The sequence below is a fragment of the Pezoporus occidentalis genome, unplaced genomic scaffold, assembly GCF_034315485.1.
Source record: "Pezoporus occidentalis ecotype Australia unplaced genomic scaffold, CSIRO_AGI_Poc_V1 ctg4, whole genome shotgun sequence".
NCBI classification, from domain to species: domain Eukaryota; kingdom Metazoa; phylum Chordata; class Aves; order Psittaciformes; family Psittacidae; genus Pezoporus; species Pezoporus occidentalis.
Genome location: NW_026915724.1, coordinates 4,972,108 through 4,990,718, shown reverse-complemented (window position 1 = coordinate 4,990,718; position 18,611 = coordinate 4,972,108). Strand labels below are relative to the sequence as shown.

General features: G+C 46.1%; 1 protein-coding gene, 1 long non-coding RNA gene and 5 other non-coding genes across 8 annotated transcripts in view; 4 read left to right on the top strand and 3 right to left on the bottom strand.

The window, feature by feature from the left end:
• The window catches only part of DNAJC5B (DnaJ heat shock protein family (Hsp40) member C5 beta), a 33,647-nt gene extending 25,941 nt beyond the window's left edge, over positions 1–7,706 (top strand). For both annotated transcript variants that reach the window (XM_062633278.1, XM_062633277.1), the window contains one exon: positions 5,235–7,706. In XM_062633278.1, the coding sequence (XP_062489262.1) occupies positions 5,235–5,329 (95 nt within the window). In that variant the 3' untranslated portion in view covers positions 5,330–7,706. The remainder of the gene's footprint in view (positions 1–5,234) is intronic.
• A 2,396-nt stretch (positions 7,707–10,102) lies between these two features.
• On the bottom strand, positions 10,103–10,193 carry TRNAY-GUA (transfer RNA tyrosine (anticodon GUA)). The gene is given in 2 exon segments: positions 10,103–10,138; positions 10,157–10,193. It is a non-coding gene; the product is annotated as a tRNA-Tyr (tRNA).
• Positions 10,194–10,424: 231 nt separating this feature from the next.
• TRNAR-ACG (transfer RNA arginine (anticodon ACG)) lies at positions 10,425–10,497 on the top strand. The gene has a single exon. It is a non-coding gene; the product is annotated as a tRNA-Arg (tRNA).
• Positions 10,498–11,162: 665 nt separating this feature from the next.
• On the bottom strand, positions 11,163–11,235 carry TRNAR-ACG (transfer RNA arginine (anticodon ACG)). The gene has a single exon. It is a non-coding gene; the product is annotated as a tRNA-Arg (tRNA).
• A 176-nt stretch (positions 11,236–11,411) lies between these two features.
• Positions 11,412–11,502, top strand: TRNAY-GUA (transfer RNA tyrosine (anticodon GUA)). The gene is given in 2 exon segments: positions 11,412–11,448; positions 11,467–11,502. It is a non-coding gene; the product is annotated as a tRNA-Tyr (tRNA).
• Positions 11,503–12,353: 851 nt separating this feature from the next.
• Positions 12,354–13,259, top strand: LOC134171131 (uncharacterized). The gene is made up of 2 exons (XR_009967496.1): positions 12,354–12,597; positions 12,822–13,259. It is a non-coding gene; the product is annotated as an uncharacterized LOC134171131 (long non-coding RNA).
• A 1,529-nt stretch (positions 13,260–14,788) lies between these two features.
• On the bottom strand, positions 14,789–14,861 carry TRNAR-ACG (transfer RNA arginine (anticodon ACG)). The gene has a single exon. It is a non-coding gene; the product is annotated as a tRNA-Arg (tRNA).
• Between the last annotated feature and the right edge of the window lie 3,750 nt (positions 14,862–18,611).

The window sequence follows — 18,611 nt, the reverse complement described above, 5'->3', positions numbered from 1 at the left end:
AAAGAAGGGAGCAAGAGTGCCTGGCCAAGAACATGGGCGAGGGTAATGGGACACCCTTCTGTCTGCACATTCAAGTTTTGCCTATACCAAAGGATGATGGTGGTAATTTTCTGACTTGGCATGAGTGTGAGTTACATATTTTAAATGAAGAGCCCTGTCCTAATCTGCTGAAGCAGGGCAGAAGTTTGCCTTCATCTTCAAGGGAAGCAGAAACATCTCAGACTGGACAGATTTGGGCACTTGCAGGTCAGGATGAGAAAGGCAACATCCCTTGGTTCAGCAGGGATAGACTTAGGCCACTTTTCAGTTGCAAATTCATATAAACAATGATTAGGAGTATGCTTTTTTATGAGGAAGGACCTAAGGACTCAGATCACTCTTTTTCTTTTCCATTGTTGTGGAAGGTCTTACGCTGCTACATTCTTACGTTTACTATGCTTAAATTAGCACTGCCAGATTGCAAAAGTCATGTTCCCATAGCAGGGGAGATTTTTTCCCCCCAACTTTTCACACAAATTTACCCTTCCATAAATATGCAACAAAACACTTGTAGTAGTTGAAACAAATGCTATTTATACAACTGGTATGCCAACGTGTGGTGGTATTTTTAAATGTGTTTTGCCTAGAGCCATATCAAGGTAAATATAGTCAGCTTAAAAACTGATCATATTTGATCAGTCTCTGCAAAGGCAACAAAACGTACTAGTGAAGACTTTACAACCACAGTGCACTACCTGAAATAAATGTAATATACTCTGTGACATAGGCACCTGCAAAGTGAAAATCTAAAATGGGTCTTGATATTTATGGTCTGTGACAGCAGAACCAAGTTTCAAATATGAAGATGGAAATTTGAAGGGTAAGAATTTTTTAATTCTGCCTGGATATTTTTTTTTTTATTTTTCTAATTTGGCAGGTGATTTTCTTTCCCTCAAAATCCAGCACAAAATTCCCCAGTGGCAAATACCACCCTCCTTCCAGCACAGGTGATGTTTCTTGGTATTCAGTAATTTTAGTCCAACTTCCCATCCATTTACTCCCACCAAGTCTCACTGACATATCAGTTTTTTAAATAATTTCAAATGTTTAGCAAAGTCCCAGCCTGAAAAATTAATAGAATATGGAATTATATGTTTTAAGTATTTTGAAGACAGTATTGAATATATAGGTAGGGCCTGAAGAAAACTAGATATTTGTACCTTTCTTACCCTTCTCTTCAGTCTTGCTACACCTTCCTACCAATCAAAACCAGCTTGCCTCAATAGAGTAGAATACTCTATATTTTAAAATTAGATTAAAAGAAAGCAACACATCAGGAAGAAAACTTAAGATGCCATGACAGAGGGAAATGTGAGCAGCTGAAAGGAAAATAGAATCATAGAATCATAGAATAGTTAGGGTTGGAAAGGACCTCAAGATCATCAAGTTCCAACCCCCCTGCCATGGGCAGGGACACCTCACACTAAACCATATCACTCAAGACCTCATCCAAAAAGGCCTTGAACACTGCCAGGGATGGAGCATTCACAACCTCCCTGGGCAACCCATTCCAGTGCCTCACCACCCTAACAGGAAAGAATTTCCTTCTTATATCCAATCTAAACTTCCCCTGTTTAAGTTTTAACCCCTTACCCCTTGTCCTGTCACTACAGTCCCTAATGAAGAGTCCCTCCCCAGCATCCCTATAGGCCCCCTTCAGATACTGGAAGGCTGCTATGAGGTCTCCACGCAGCCTTCTCTTCTCCAGGCTGAACAGCCCCAACTTTCTCAGCCTGTCTTCATACAGGAGGTGCTCCAGTCCTCTGATCATCCTTGTGGCCCTTCTCTGGACTTGTTCCAACAGTTCCATGTCCTTTTTTATGTTGAGGGCACCAGAACTACACTGTATATGGAAAAATCAATGACAATTGGCTCAAAATGCACCTTGCCACCCACCCCACCTCCAGATTTTAGGTAATTCGGAAACAAACTGCAATCACTCCTGCAGCAGCTTTCATTTTGGAAGAGGAAATCCTATTAGGATCCAAATTCTTTGCATGCCCTCTGCCCACAGACTGAGCATTCTAGATGGTAATTCATTTCATTGCTTCCTGCAAAGACATTAATTAAGATTCCCACTATCTATATTATTGCTAGCCAGAGCTTTTTTGCTAAGGCCAAAGCATAGCTTCTCAAGCTAAGGCCATACTATAATTTATCCAAATATTTTGTAGTCGGTCACTGATTTCCTGAGGAATGCAACACTGATAGCACGTCACCATTCCTGATGCTAAAATCCTCTTAGTGAATCTTCAGCAGTTGTTACTGTGCTCAGTGGGAGCTGCTTGGAGCTGGCTGTACTGCTCAAAAGACACTCTATGTGTGTTGTGGGAGTTGAGATTTAGACTTCATCTTTTGAACTGGCACAACAGTAATAATTTTCAGTCTCTCACATTTCTCCTTAATAAAATGAAGGTGTTACGCAGTTGATTTCTTTCCTCAAATTCAGATACCATAAAACATAATTATTAGTGAAAAAGGAGAGATGTGAGGCCAAAAATTCAGCAAACCTTTTCCTAAAATAAAAGCAAAGTGTGTTGTCACTGAAATCAACACAATCATGCTTCAGTCTTGTTAAAATGGCATACTCCTCTAGAACAAAGTTTTATTCAAATATATTTGACTAGTTCTGGTGCTCAGCTAGTTAAATATCTCCCATGAGAGATTCACTTTACAGCATATACTTCCATGGGTATCATGACCATCAGAACTAAAGGAACGTGGGGATTTGCAAGCCCTAACCTGTACTTAGGTTACAGTGATTCCCTCTCGTGACTACTGATTTGTACTAGAGAGGACTGTGGCCTAATGTACAATGGAAGACCAAAAATATTTGGATTATTACATTTAAAAAATGGCAATTTTTAGGGTTTCAGATCAAACATGACATTAAAAAAGTATAAAGTAGGGTAATCTGTGTTGTCATGCCATGATGTTATGGGTGACCTGCAAAAACACCCTGGTAGAGGGAAATACCACTCGCTCATCTGCAGAACAGAGGCATACAAGGATTCATTATTTTCACTTACACACATGAGACAGGTTGCCAGATTTTGCTTCCACTGAAGTCAGTGGCAAACCTTTTGTTGATTTCTGTGGTCCCAGGGGAGGTGCTGTTGGAATTTGGATTGTCTTGGTACTTCAGGGTAGGTACTTCAGGCTGTAATGATGCACATTTTGGTAGGTTCTCTCTCTGGTTATCATTGTAAGAACAAAGCAAGGCATTTCTAAACTGACTTTCATTTTATGGAAAATGAAATCTGGGAGAGAAAAGAAAAAAAAAGTAAAAAAAGGAACCCGAGTAACAAAAAGTACTGTCTCAACTCAGAAGCAATAAGGTTTTAGCACTTCATTGTCTCCTCCACACTCCATATGATATCAATGTAGGCGAACAGCAAGCAAGAGCTATCTATAGAAATCAGTTGTCGTGGTTTAAACAGTTTAAACTGTGATTTCTGCTGCACCTCCATTCTGCAGCTCTCCATTAGCAGACTATATTTGTACAGTTTATTATATGATGGGTCCCTGTTCTGATAAAACCCATCATAAATCTTAAAAGGGTGGGGGCAGCAAAAAGCTTCTGGAAGGTGTCAGCTCAGAACTGTCTGCAAATCAGCTGGGAGCAATGTGACATAATTTGCAGTGGGTCCTGTCCCCTTGTTGCACATCTGGGTATCGCAGCAAAATGAACTGCTAGTCTCTGCCCTCCATCAGTGATCTTCCAGAAAATGAACAACTTGGAGGCAGTCGAGGGTGGGAGGGAGTGCTGCTCAGAAATCTAGAAAATACACAGCAACTTAAAAATTGATTGAAGCTGCCAAACCAATCTGAGCCCAATCTGAGCTCTAAGCTTTAATTACTTATATACTTGTAGAAGTTATGAAACATGTCTGCCTTTGACCTTGTGTCTAAATGCAGAATTGCCCATACAGAGAAGCTACCTGGCATTTAATCATTCATGCCTTTCACCTTGACACAGTCAAAGTTGTTCTTCCCCCACTGAGGAGAAGCCGTATGGCATGCAATTAGATTCCTGCTCTGGGTTGAGTTACTCCTGTACATTGCATCTTTTGCCCGTGATTCATCCCATCAACTGTCATGTAAACAGTAGGAAACGTCAGATGAGGGTTTTTTTCTGAACATTTGGTCATTTGGCAAGAAAGGTCATCATTTGTATTCAGTTACTGTGAAGGCTGAGATACAGAGCCTAATAGAAAGCTCTACATCAAGACAGAATTAGTCAAAAATTTTTCATATGAAAACACTTCACTGAGATGGATGAACCTTTAAAAGTCAGTCTCTGAGTTTTGAGCCTCATCCTTCCTCCCAAAAAAGGGTGTGTTGGAAAGAGGCCCAAGAGAAGGGCAGCCAAACTGTCTTCATTATCAGAGGGAACACAACAGCCATCAGGAACTCTGTAAGGACTTCACTTTCTCCCACTCTACAACAAAGGCACTTTTTATGTATTTATATTGGGAAACCAAACTGCATAACTTCATGGAATGTGAAAGTACAAATCAGTAAGAGTCAACAGAGTGACAATATAGCATGATAATAGAGTGATAATATTCAGTAGAGGATAATATGAGGTTTTGGCAGTTCCAAACTCATTAAAACAGTAATTCTCAAAATCCTATTGCATATATACTACATAAGAACTCAAAATGCAATTTAACATGTCTAATTAACTAGCTGCCTTTCAGGATCTATGTGATTTCTTTCCTCAAGTATATTACTCTCACACATTTTTGTTTCCTTTTACCTCTCTTCTTTCTTTGCTGTTAACTTCGCCTTGTTCAAGAGTAATTTCTGGCCCATTCTCACAAATGCCATCAAGGTTTGTACTTGCTGACTCACAACAGCACTCATTATATTCAGACATTTGCAGGAACAAGCACTTGCAATTGGAACAGGCAGGAACCCTTAACCTGCAATATCTGCAAAGCACCAGGTACAGCTAATACTCAGTTTAATAGCACCCAGAAATCTGGCATTACATGTGGACAAGGAGTAAGGGCATTTGTAGACTCTGTGTGGACATTGCTGCCTCTTGCATATGCACACAGCTGTCTGTGAAGCCAAGCCTAAGCTATAGCCAGAATAGCAGATGAAATGTTGTGGTACTACCAAGAAGTCTGACTTCGGCAGCCGCTGAAGGATTCTTAAAGTATTTTTTGTCATCCTCCCCAATTTAGATGGAGAAACTCCTATCATGCTTCAGCCGACTAATGCGACCGAGAAGACACAGCTAATAGGGGACAGCCGTCGGAGCTATCGCACAGACTCCTAGAGCCAGCAAACACAACCTGTTGGTGATTCCCACTGAGAACAAACACACTGATAAGCTCTGCAGCCTGTGTTTGTAGTTGTCTTTAAGCTAATCAAGAGTAACCTGAGAGAATTTCCTATCAAGGCAGAATCTCCCTCTAGGCCACTTCCCATTGGTTGATATCTGCACTCTGCAAGGAGATACCTAGGGCTGCTACAGAGCTCTACCCACCAGCATACTCATGGCTTCAAACTGCTATGCTCAGCATGGTCTTTCCCTCTAACAATACTTCCTTTTGTATAGTTGCTCTCCTCCAGGCCCTTAGCTGTGGGTTCACCTCCCAGACACAATCCCAAGTCCCTTTCTGGACACACCAGCTCCATCTCTGCCTGCCCTGGGAATACTCCTCGCATGCTGAAGTTTTGCTGGATGTGAAGCATTCCCATGAAGAGAATCCTGAAAATGCTCTTTAGCATAGCTCAGAGGCAAAGTTGATGACAAGGCAGATGGGGCTGTCCTTCCAGGAGACTAAATGCTCTTTGGAAAGCAGTGAACAGCTTGCCTGGGCCCAGCGTTGGCAGTTATAAACTTGAGCCAGGACAAAGTGCTTGGAGATTGTTCTGAAGATGGTTACAACATGGGTCACTCCAAATCCTGTAGCCTCATCCAGCACCAGAAGCACACAAGGGCTTTGTACCTTCACCTGCAAACACAGGAGAGGGTGGGCAAGCACCCTGTGGAGGGGAAGGCTGCCCTGGGCTGCCTCAGTGCCTCTCTCCTGTCCCCATAGCTGGTGACAGCCCCAAGGCAAAGCTTCCCTGATCCTGCCCAGTCAGGCCTGCTGCCCATGTCATGCGGCCCTGGCTTCTCCAGCTGCAGCTGCAGTGTGCTGGAAATTGATCCCCAGCCAGCAGCTTTCAGCTGGAGTTCTTATTGTACCATGCCCCTGGCTGCTGGCCCCACTGCCCTGCTGGAACTGGGCTGGGAGCCACTGCACCAGCGCTGGCAACCACAGCTGTGGAACCAGCAAGGACTCGGCAAGGCAGGCAAGCAGCAGAGGAGCAACTATCCTCACAGCCCAGGTCCTCCCCTCTGCCCCAGGCACAGGGGGTTTAAGAGCACATGGCATGATTTAAAATAAAGAGGTAGGGATGAGGTGTATTGCTGGTGGGTACAGCATGAAGAAAGTAAGCCCCTAATTTGTAAGAAAGAGATGAAGAAACACCTCTTAGATCCTAAACTTAGCCCTTCTGTGGTTGGGCATAATAGTTCAAGCCTTAGACAGCTGCATTTCTTCTTAATCATTATGTTACACCAATCACTGTCAGTCCTGTATGTTTGCTATTTCTGCTCTTCTAATCAAAGTGCTGTGGTCCAAAGGGGGGTATAATGTTACACTATACTATATAGACCAGTGAATACATAGCTAGTCAAAAACGTTAAAATTGGATCCTGCAGTTGTGAAACATTATTATCTTTCTTCTATTCTCACCTTTCACATCAAATGTCATCCCACAGCAGCTAAATATATGGGAAAAGAGTGTGTTTCATAGACCCAGCTGTAACTTCGAAGTCAAGAAATACTACTTTCAACATTTCTTTAAAGTTCCCGTAACACACGGACATTTTAAAAGCCATTAATTCCACTTCAGGTTATATATCTGTTCTCCAAGTGCAGGCAGTGGGGCCAGCTGACATACACATTGCCCTCAGAAATAGCCCTATTTTTCTGCCCCAGAGTAAAGTCCTGGCATGGCTGGGGCTGTGCACAGGCACTCACTTTCCTCCTCCCCATGGGCTCCTCTTTGTCCTCAGTTGTATGTTGCAATACTTTGGAGGCCACTCATATGTACGTAAATCCAGGGTGCCATCCTGCCTGCTAAGCGGTGCTGCGGGAATGTGCCCATCCATCCCAGTTGTGGATGTGCTTTGGTGGCACCATCCTGCTGCTGAGGGGATGTGAGCCCAGAAGACACATTCATGTGCTGCGCACCTTACCTCTGGGTGGCCAGACTATCTCCTGCTCCCATGGAAGTCAACAAGATTTACACCCTTGATTTCAACAGCAGCTACAGAGCAGGCCTAAAACCAGGGAGGGAAAGGGAAATCCCAGATTAGCAAAAACAATGGGGGGGGGGGGGGGCGATTGTTTCACATACAACACCTTTGACATCCCTCAGGGCCCCATTATGGGCCAGAGCCAAAATTTACTGAAATCAAGGAAGTAATCTCCATAGGCTTGAAATGTGACCACGAGTCATGTGGTTCTTATTTGCTCTTTCTAAATGAGACATTTTTCTTGGGAAAGGTTTATGACTCGATCCTGCAGTGTGATGCAAAAGTAGACAAGCTGCTGCATGTCTGCAAAGCCCTTTTACAGACACAGGGACCTGTACTACTACAAAACTCCTAGAACAAACTAGTGACCAAGCCTCTGAGCAGGTTCTCCAGGACTTGCAGCTTAAAAATCAGAGTGTCTGAACTCACTGTTTAATTCCAAAGAGGAATCTCAGTTTCCAGGGTACCAGGGCATTTGCTGTCAGGATCAGCTATTCTGAGGACACATGGAGAAAGGATGAATAAGGATTTCAAGACTCGGCTCTTCAGCGGGATTTTACTCATTTGTTTGCTTCTCAGTAAAGTTCCTCATGTGAACTCAGCTATTCTTATGTTACCTGTTTCAGTGGAAAGTTCAATTGCATACCCTTTGTATGCAAAATGTACAGAACCTCAAATGTTTGTTCTGCTTCACTGCATTTATTTATATGTAATGTACTACATATTCAAAGCTACCGTTGCTGTCAACCACTCTGACTAATAAAGGTTGTATGTATGAATTGTAGCACTCCCTTTACTTTTCCACACTCTCAGCAGGTTCATTCCAGTAATAGATAGAGAAGCTGTTGAGACAGCTGTCAAAAGTTAGGGCTTTGCACACCAACAAGCGGCAAGCAGCAACTCAGGGTTTCCCCAAAGAGGAACTAGGTCTTGGATTGCAGCAGATGCACCTACCTATGCAAAGCAGCCAGAGCTATAGCTGCACATTGCAAATCCTTTATATAATGCAGAATGCTTGTATACATTAAAACAAAAGAAAACAGTGGTGTGATGAATCATAGAACCATAGAATCATTTAGGTTGAGAAAGACCTTTAAGCTCATCAAGTCCAGCCACTACCCAGGGACTGCCAAGGCCACCACTAAACTATGTCACTGAGGACCTCGTCTACATGGTTTTCAAATACCTCCAGGGATAGTGATTCCACCTCTTCCTGGGCAGCCTGTTCCAATGCTCAACAACCCTTTCAGTGAACAAATTTTTCATAATATCCATTCTAAACCTCTCCTGGCACAGCTTGAGCCCGTTTCCTCTTGTCTTATCACTTGTTGTTGAGAGCAGAGGCCAGCCACCTCCTCACTCCATCCTCCTTTCAGGTAGTTATAGAGAGTTTTACCAGTATCAGTTCCTTCATGGAACAATTTCTCCTAGCAAAGGGTGGAGAGTGACACCACAGTGCTGCTGAAGACAGCAGCAGGTGTCCTGTGCACTCCCCTGGGACCAGCATCTCACCCAGGGGGTTTGCATCTGTCTAACAGCCAGGTGATCTGGGCCTGCTATGAGGCACCAATACTTCTCAGTAAGGTGATGTCCAGTCTCTGTGACCACAGGAGCCCAGGCATTTGGGAAATGGACAAGGGGAAGCTGGTTTGTTTGCATGCCCAAAGGGCTGTCCTTTCATGTGTTTAGATGCTCAGATTCACACAAAATACCAAACAGAAGAGGCATCATAGAAGAATTAGGCCCACCGTCAACATAACCAGTTATTCAGGCAGTTTGTGCACCTTTCTCCTCACAACAAGTTTGCTTAATCCAGAAAATATCAAACATAAATGTATGTCATTTAATTTCATTCCTTACCTTCCCTCAGAGTAGATACCATGATTTCAGTCAGAAAGGATTACATTTCTGCCTCTTTCCAGGATAAAATCATTCAAGAGAAAAGATGAAGCATGCCAAACTGATCACAGCTGAAATTACTGATTTGGTTTTCTCCGCTATCATTTTCTGTACAAATGTCCACTGTCCTGTTAACAAAGCAGAGAAAGGCCACAGATGACAGGAATCCCCTTCCTCCCCTCCACGAACTAAAGTCAGCCAAAACGTCACATCCAGCATCCCCTCTCACTCTGAGAGAGGTAAATGGGTACAGAGGTTCATACACAAGGACTCAGTCCTTTGTGCCACTGTCACCCATCCCAGGGTTGGGAAGGCCACAATATGGGACACCTGCAAAGTAGCCAACACCTACAGGTAACAGAAAACTACCAGTGAAGATATGTAATCTCCTACTAGCAGAGAGAGTGAACATGTGTCAAGTGTCACCTGGCTGGGTTTTAAAATGCTCTCCTCTGGTGGCAGCGTGCAGATGTACAGACACATCCTTACTCTGGGAAAACAATGCCTAGACAAAAAGAGACACTCAGAATTTCAACATCCTAACTAACTGAGATGAGACAGGTCTGCTCTGGCTTGCTCTGTAGGAAGTTGTGGCAAGTTGGACTAAGAACAGCACGCATCTTGGTTTCCACTTAAAATGAACGAGGTGTTGGCAGTCACACAGCAGTCAGCTGGCTCCCGCAGCAGTATCAGCGAGTCACAGCGGAGCTGCTCGGCTTGCGGCACAGATGGATCTCATAGAGAAAAGCAACCGTATGTGCAACTGGTTAAATAGAGGCTGCTTAAACCCACACTGCTCGCGTTTGGAAAAGGGGGTGGGGAAAAAAAAACGCCGTCTCCTTCGAGCCGGAATCGAACCAGCGACCTAAGGATTTCCGCAAAGCCCAACCTCTACAGTCCTCCGCTCTACCAGCTGAGCTATCGAAGGGACCTATGACAGGACCCCGCTGCCATACAACAAGAACCCACCATGGTGCGCCTGGACGCATGCGCGGAGCACACAGCTCGGGGACGGGCGCTAGCCCACGCCGGGGTCCACTGTTCGGAAGGGCAGGGACTGCATGGAGCGCCGCCGGGCGGCAGGGCGGGCGGCAGGGCGGGCGGCGCTGCGCTAGGGTGCGGCGGTACATGTCAGAGCGAGAAAAGACCCTTCCGTACGGGGCCAGTGGCGCAATGGATAACGCGTCTGACTACGGATCAGAAGATTGTAGGTTCGACTCCTGCCTGGCTCGCATGTTTTTCTGTCGCTCCGCAGTCAGCGGTGGTGGTATACATGCACCGACGGGATTCTTTTCCATCTGAATAGAATCATAGAATCATAGAATACAGCACTGAACTCCATTTATACGCCCACCACATCACTGGGTTATTGTGTCACCCAAAGCACACATCAAGGCCCAAGATTTTCAGACGATCCACATGTGCATTTTCTCAGACGCATTAACTGCCCGTGGATTCAGTGCAAGTTTGCTACATGTAGTTCATGTTGTTATGAACAAATAACCGATTTGGAACCTCCATTCTTTGTTTTGCTGTCTGTGAACAGTGCCAGTGCCAGCCACAACAGAAGGGTGTGCAGACAGGGAGCACAAAGAAAGGGCACCCTACTGTGTCACACACATCCCTTGCGACCCTCATTTTCCTGCCTGTTGCTTTCACTCAGCTAATAGCCATAGGCAGCTGTCTGGAAACTTCCTTGGGAATAATAACTCGAGAAATGTCTACCTGAAGCGGAAAAAAAGGGCACACCCAAGGATGCTCGGCAGCTGTGTGTGTTATGCGGTTTCGGGGTGCACACGAAGATGCGAGGGCGAAAAGCCGGGCGGGTTTGTTTTCCACTCCACTGCGACAGAATGCACGGCGTGGTGAAAGCGAGTCCGAGGAACCAAAACACATGCGAGCCAGGCAGGAGTCGAACCTACAATCTTCTGATCCGTAGTCAGACGCGTTATCCATTGCGCCACTGGCCCCGCGCGCTCAACGCGCCGGCCACCGCCCACTCAGCGGAATCCTCTCCCGCGCCAAGCCCATTGCGCACATGCGCCCATCACCCGTTTCGGGCGCTGCCGCCGCCAGGCGCATGCTCAGAGCCCTGCGCGGGGTGTGGCGGGACGTTGGGCGGCCGCTGGGCGGTCGCTGCAAGCTCCCTTCGATAGCTCAGCTGGTAGAGCGGAGGACTGTAGAGGCTTGGCTTTGCGGAAATCCTTAGGTCGCTGGTTCGATTCCGGCTCGAAGGAGGCGTCGCGTTTTTATTCCATCTGGGAATAATTCTGTTATTTTAGCCTTTCGGTAACGGACGGGGGCGCGGTCTCTGCTCCCGCCCATGCGCCTCCCTCTCTCCCTGCCCGAGCCCCGGACAGAGGCGGAAGGGCAGGAGCGCGCCCAGGCAGAGGCTGCGAAAGCCATCTCAAGCACATGTAATATGTAAGAATTCACATCTCTCTGTTCTTTCCATTCCTTTTTTCTTTTTTTGAGGGGAAGAAAGGAAAATACTGCAAAGAGGTAGCAGCCCTGCAGTAAACACTGAAATCCATTTTGCAGCAATGCTTGTGGAAGTGCTTTTTGGTTTCTGTCATAATATTATTATATGTAATAGTACTATTATGAATAATAATAGTATGTAATTGGTAATAATATTACAATGTATTTTGGTATTCTCGTATGCGAAGCCAAATTTATTGTTATACACACAGATGTACACAGGATGATTTAGGTGAAGGTAAAGCAGTAGGAGAGGGCATAGAGGTCCTTCATACAGAAAGGTTAACCCCATGCAGATGGACATGGGCTTGCTTAAGATTTAGTAAATAACAGGGCTAGCACTCATTCTTCGCCTTTTTTTTTTCCTGTTTTCATAGAATCACAGAATGGTTTGGGTTGAAAAGGGACCCTAAAGCTCATCCAGTTCCATCCCCCTGCCATGGGCAGGGGGACACTTTCCTCTAGACCAGGCTGCTCAAAGCCACATCCAGCCTGGCCTTGAACACTGCCAACGATGGGGCAGCCACAGCTTCTCCGGGCAACCTATGCCAGTGTTCCACCACCCTCATAGTGGAGAACTTCTTTATATCTAACCTAAATCTCTGTCAGCTTAAAACCTTTCCCCCTTGTCCTATCAATACATGCCATCACCTCTCCTTTTTCCTTCAAGTCTTCTCCATTACAGGTGCTACGTGATCTGCAGAAAAATATGGTTGGCAACAGCTGCTGGCTTGGAGAAGGTAAATGTGTCTGAAGGCAGCCAAGTCTGACTGCATAGCGGGAGAAGAATGGAAGTTTTCTCCTTCAGAAGAGCACAGAATGAGACTTCTCTGGATAAGTGTTTCTGTGGGGTAGGTTTCAGATATGAGAGCAAGGAAGACGCAGTGTCTGTGGGGATGTAGTACAATCAAGATTATCAGCAGGGAAACAGATTGGTGAAACTCAGCAGGAGTCAGACCTGCAAGCTTACACACCTTGTGCATTGCATCCCTGGCCCCAGCTAACTCTTATTAGTAGGGGTTTGTGTCTGTGTACAGACCCAAACAACACCAAACTTTTCTCCTTTCCCTTCCAGCATGGTGCAGGGCGTCCCTCATGGGAGCTGTCTCAGGAGAAATCCGGGTGTGGAAAGCCTGCCCAGCAGGGAACGGAAGCACCACAATGAGCAGAAATTGAGGAAAGACACCATTTCCTTAGGAGTGCATTGTCCATATGTGTTTCCACTCTCTAGCAGTCTGATCTGAATCCACAGTCCAAAAGCACATCCCTGTGCCATGCCCTGGGGTGTGGCAGGGCACGCTCTGTCCAGGGCCACAAGATTGATTTTTTCTTGGTTAAGATTCCCCCCTTCCTTCTCCGATGTCTCTGCTCCTTCTTTTTGCAGAACTTCGTGCAAAATCCTTTACTCCTTTTCATGCACACAGTAGCACCCCTTTTCCCTTTTCCTGTGGGATAGCTCACAAAATAAAAGCACAGAGTTTCTTCCAGAGAAGGGACCATCCCGTTTCCTCCATCTTCATCTCTGAGATACTTTTTGTCTCCCACCCACCCAGAAAGTATTGACATGCATGGGTTTCTATGTAACTCTGTGTGACCCACAGGGGAAAAGGAAGGCGGAGGAAAAGGAAAGGAAATAATAAGAAAATACAACAGAATGAAAGCCAGGGAAGAAAAATAGGCTCAGAACTTACTATATGTTAAGCAACTATTCTGCCTTTTGAGCTGTTACGTTAATGCGACCACTTGGCTCAGCTTCCCACTCTTCTAGGAGATGCTTATGTATCTAAAGGTACTAAATGCATTTTACAACGGTAACAGCCTATTCAGTGCTTGGATGACAGTGTGGCTTGCTAAGCACTTCATCTAGGAGCAAATTACTAGTGACCAGTCACTTGCAAGTGCTTCATTACTTCTGTACCTGGTCTCCAGCAAGGGCCAGTAACAAGCTATGTGTACCCTGTTCAATCAGTTGTAGCACTTAATAACCAAAAATGCCATTAGTAAGACATTTCACGCTGATTCTCTGGGTCACCAGAGTGAGGTGGGCAGGCAAATAGATTAACTGGGTGCTGTTAAATAGCCTGATGGTTACCTGGGGGGGACCTGCTCCAACAAAAAGAGATTTTCGGCTCCAGTGTTGTAAGAAAAGGTTTGTTTGCATTTCCAGCAAAAGCTGCCCCTTCTCCTGGAGAAGTGGGAAATAGAGTAAATCTCAGGGGAGACAAGGGTATGAGGATAACAATATTCGGACTGCCTGGAGGATTTCAGAGAAGAGATGGTGAAAACGTTCTCCTATTAAGAGGTACTGGCTGAGGGATGCAGTGTGAGCTAATATGTAGCATGCTTGGACAAGGTGTTCTGCTGCTCGCACAGGTGGGAAACCACTGGAAATGAGAAACATCTTCCCTGGTTTTCTTAGCATCTGAAATTATTTCTTGACTTAGGTCAACTTCTCAGTGTCTCTCTTATGAATATGGTGAACACATTATTCTGTTTCTACCAACTCTTCACCCGGCTTGAGATAAATGGGATTTCAGGGTCACCAGGTCTGTGTGGTTATCACTCGGCTAACAGCAGCTGTCTCAGCTGACACCAGGAAGTGATTTTTAGCTCCCCAGCCATTCCCCAGAGCAGCCAAACTTGCCCCATTTCAGTAGCAGAAGCCGGATGAGTGAGGATCCTCTGGGGTCAGCCAAGCCAGAGCAAGACAGTGGAAAACTGGAAGATGCTGGTTATAGACTTGGGTGCTGGAGGTTCACAGCGGGATACGGAAAGAATCCATGTAATAAGCAAGATTTTAAAAAACTAATCTCTTTGGAGATGGAGTTGACAAAATTGAGGACTTCCAAGGGTGCTGCGCAGGATGTGCAGGTACCAAGTTAACTAAAGGAATCCCCTAACAAGGAAGTCCGTGTCTCCAGCTGTCCAGTCTGTTTTTCTTCTAAGCTTCCCACTTTTCCTTCCACCCACTGTTGGGTAGGAGCCCCAGGAGAAGTGCAGGCCGGGAATGGGTGCGGGGGGGCAGAATGTGTAAAATGTTAGCGAGCCAGGCAGGAGTCGAACCTACACTCTTCTGATCCGTAGTCAGACGCGTTATCCATTGCGCCACTGGCCCCTGAGTAGGGTGAAGGGGAGGGGGAGGCACAAAGCCCAAAGGGGGACTGCGGTGGGGCAGAGTAAAGTCCTGCGCACGCAGTTCCCAAAATGCTGGGTCTCAGTGCTGCTCCCGACCTTGGTCTTGGCTGTGCTGTTTGTTTTGGGGGGAACACCCCAAAATCCCCAGTAGCAGTTGTGAAGGGTGTGCAGTGGAAATCCCATTTTCCCTCCAGCATCCTTGGCCAAGCTCACTATCTGATGTTGCTCCAAAGAAGAGCTTTGCAACTACAAGCTGGGAACAAGTCACGTTGCGTCACCTGCTGCAATATCTATGCTGAAAGGGAAATTAAAAAGACGCAGTAATCCTATCCAGTTCCCAAATGCTGGGAGTTGTGTCATGCCCCTTCGCTCACAAACTCTGTTCCCCACGCCCCAGGCAGTCACTGGGGCCAGCAGAGCCTGCCTGCTCCTGTGGTGTCTGGAGGAGGAATCCCTGCCAGTGGGAGGAAGAGGTGGGATCTGCCTTTGACTCCATGATGCTGTAGCAGAAGAGCCTTGTAGCCTTCACCCCACACTCAGTCCTACCTCTGCAGAAGGACCCCAGAGCAGACAGAGAGGGCCTGCAGGGCTGGGACAGGCTGCGTGGTGCAGCACAGAGCTGGCCTGTTCAGGGCAGCTCTGAAGATACCATCAGCACCTTGTCTTCCAGGAAACCCCCACTCCACTGTCACACCGACTCCTCTCCCATTACAACGTGCCTGACTCACCTCTGCATGTTGATTCCTGCCCCAGCCTCTGAGTTACTCCTGGTCCATGCCCCATATTTTCTTCCTGCAGCTCAGATGTCAGAGACAGCATTCTTTGGTCTGTCGAGAGAATCTTTGCCTCTGAATCCATACAAAGCACCATGCTGGTTCTTCAGGAGGGAGACCGGTGTCCCAGCAGCTCTTGTCTTGGTCAGTTGGTATACACTGCAAAGGTCACAGGACCCCAGAACTTGTTTTCCAGTTTTTCCTTGTCAATCAGATGCAAAGTAGGTTCTGCTTTTGCAGGAAGAGCCAGGGAACGCCTCACAGATTTATAACATTTGGATTCAGTGTCAGGGCTTCTTGGTGACATTTGCTGCTTGCTTCTCTGAGCCCTTTGCTGACCTTATGGCAGCCAATCATGGTGACCTGTTGCTGCTGATAACCTGGGTGTCTGTGAACTCCTGGGTTCTTTCCAGTGGTAGCCTTTGATTGCTGTTTGATTTCTGGCCTGACCTTGTCCATTCAGGCAAATAAACAGAAATCAGTGCCAGAGAGAGCACAGCTACTGAAAATAAACTTAGCCTATTTAGCCCTAGCTTTATTTAGGCAAACAAAAAGCCCAGTTTGCCAGTGTTGGACATTAGGAAGCATGAAAATAAGTGAATGGCATGGCTCTTTTTTCCATTCCTTAGGAACAGGATGGGATTCATGTAACCTGGTGCCAGAGAAAATGCCAGGAGCTGCTGGAGACAGATATTCATCACTGCAACCCTGTCTGAACACTCATTGCTACTGTACCTCCCTCAGCAGCAGTTATTTTGCCAGACTACTGTGGTAAATGATCGCTTTTGACTTGACTTGCTTGTGAGTGCTCCTTCAAGTTATGGACCATCTCATGGGGTACTGAAGGTATTATTATGTTCTGGCTACCAATGAGGATGTTAAGGGTGAAGTTTGAAAGCAGAATGGGCCAGTTTAGCAGCTCTTGTTCCAAAGTAAAAAGGTTTCACTTGACCTCCCCTCTTCTCCCCTGCACAACTGGCCTTATCCTTGTCCTGTGGTCACTTCCGGCACCTGAGTCAATGTGTTAATCCAACAAAGAAGGGGGTAATTTTCTATTGCTCAGTGAGGGGAATCAGCTCGGCTGGGGACAGGACCTTGCACCAGGGCCAGCACAAGGAAGGTGAGAGGCACACGCTGCCCCATCCTGCTGGCCAGAGCAGCTCAGCTGCCTGCAGTTGCTTGTCAAACTGCAGCCCAAAGGAAGAATGTCATGCTGAGACAGTGAAACTGAAGACAGGGAGTGGGAACAAGGCATAAGAATTGGACAGAATATCCAGTAGGTGAGAGGTAGAGCCGCTGTCTGCCTCCACAGACACCTCACTCTCTGTTATGTCCATCCTCTCGTAATTTTCCTTCTTGTTCTCTTTACTTTTTGCAGGCACTAGTAAGGCAGGTGGTGAAGATGAGGCCAATGCCTCAAGCCAGTGCAGAGGGGTAGGCACTGAGGGAAGCACCTCCCTCATAAGCAGAAACTTGCAAATGGCTCCTCTTTTGCACATGGGTTTTGTTTTTTTTCCCTCTGAATCAATCATGAAAAACCACAAAGTGAATGAAAGGGGGTGAGTGTGTCCAAATGGCTGGTGGGCATATAAAACCAGGAAGAACCTAATTAGAAAGAGGAGTTTGTGGAGGTAGCACCTTTTTCTAGTTGGACAGCTTGAACTTGCACCTATTCTTCTAGTTGGCAGCCAGAGAGATGATCCACCACATGCCTAGGCCAGGCAGGATAAAGGGCTCCCATGTATTTGCCCAGAGATCCTAGGGATGTTATTACCCCGCTGCAACAATGGGATGAAGAATGATGTTAGAAAAGGGTGATTGCCCAAATTTCCGTGCACTTCAAACAGAATTGCTCTGAGCAAACAAGGCCGCTCAGTTCTGCCTAATGGTACACAGATACTGCATGCAAGAGCAGCAGGAGGTCCCTGCTCGAGCCCAGGTGAGGGCTGCAACCAAGAACAACGATTTGAAGTGAAACCTTGGGCAAGCAGGGAACTATCTTCATGCCTGGAGGAAGCTGGAGCCAGAGCTGGGAAACCAGGCCAGTGTCCCAGGGAGGGAATGAATACAGGTGAGAGCTGGAGATGAGAAGGCATGATACAACTCTAAAAGACACTTTTCCCCTCCTGGCTGTTGCTTATCCAGGGCAGGGCTGCAGCTGGAGGAAGGCACATTCAGTAATGATTTGGTTATTACAGAGAAGAAGCTGGCAACCCAGGGTGCTTGTAAGGTGCCCCAAGCTCTAGGTGGAGATTTACCACATCCTGTGGCAAGGAACGAGTCATTAGTATCCACTTACACTGAAATCATATTTAATTCAAGACAGGTTAAGACAGAAAGCAAATAAAAACATTTACTCACAGCTGCCAAGTTAGATAAACCTATAAAAGATGCAGGTGGAGAAATGAGAGAAAACCAGGCTACAGTTACAGGCTTTGAAGATAAATCAGCAAGGCCATTCCCTCATATCGAGGCATTTTGCCGCAGGCTCTCCTGACACAGTGAGGAGCAGCGAGCCTATCTTCCTCCTCAGCTTATACCTCAGGTTATGTTGGCCAAGAAGTATTTCCTCATGGGGAAATAAAGTACCTCTCGCATCTAATTTTGTTCTAAAAACCTCCCTTTCCAGGGAGGTCCACCACTTTAGTACAGAGCTCTTCCTATTTCTCCATTATCCAGGAGACATGCTGGCCTTTCCTCTTGGTAAAAATTACTTCGTTTCTTTAGCATTACTAGGCCAGCTAACAATGCCTTGGGTGAAGTGCTAAGCCAGAGTACTGTCATGGGAAATGTACTGGCTAGATTATTTGAATGCCACTGCTTTCTTTTCCTGCCTCTCTTTTTATTATTGTTAGTATTTTTTCTGTAATAATGTAAATTACTCTTTGCTCTGCCTGCTATCACTATTTTAAAGGGCATATGGAAAAGCATGGTGGGGTTAATCAGCCTTGGTTTGG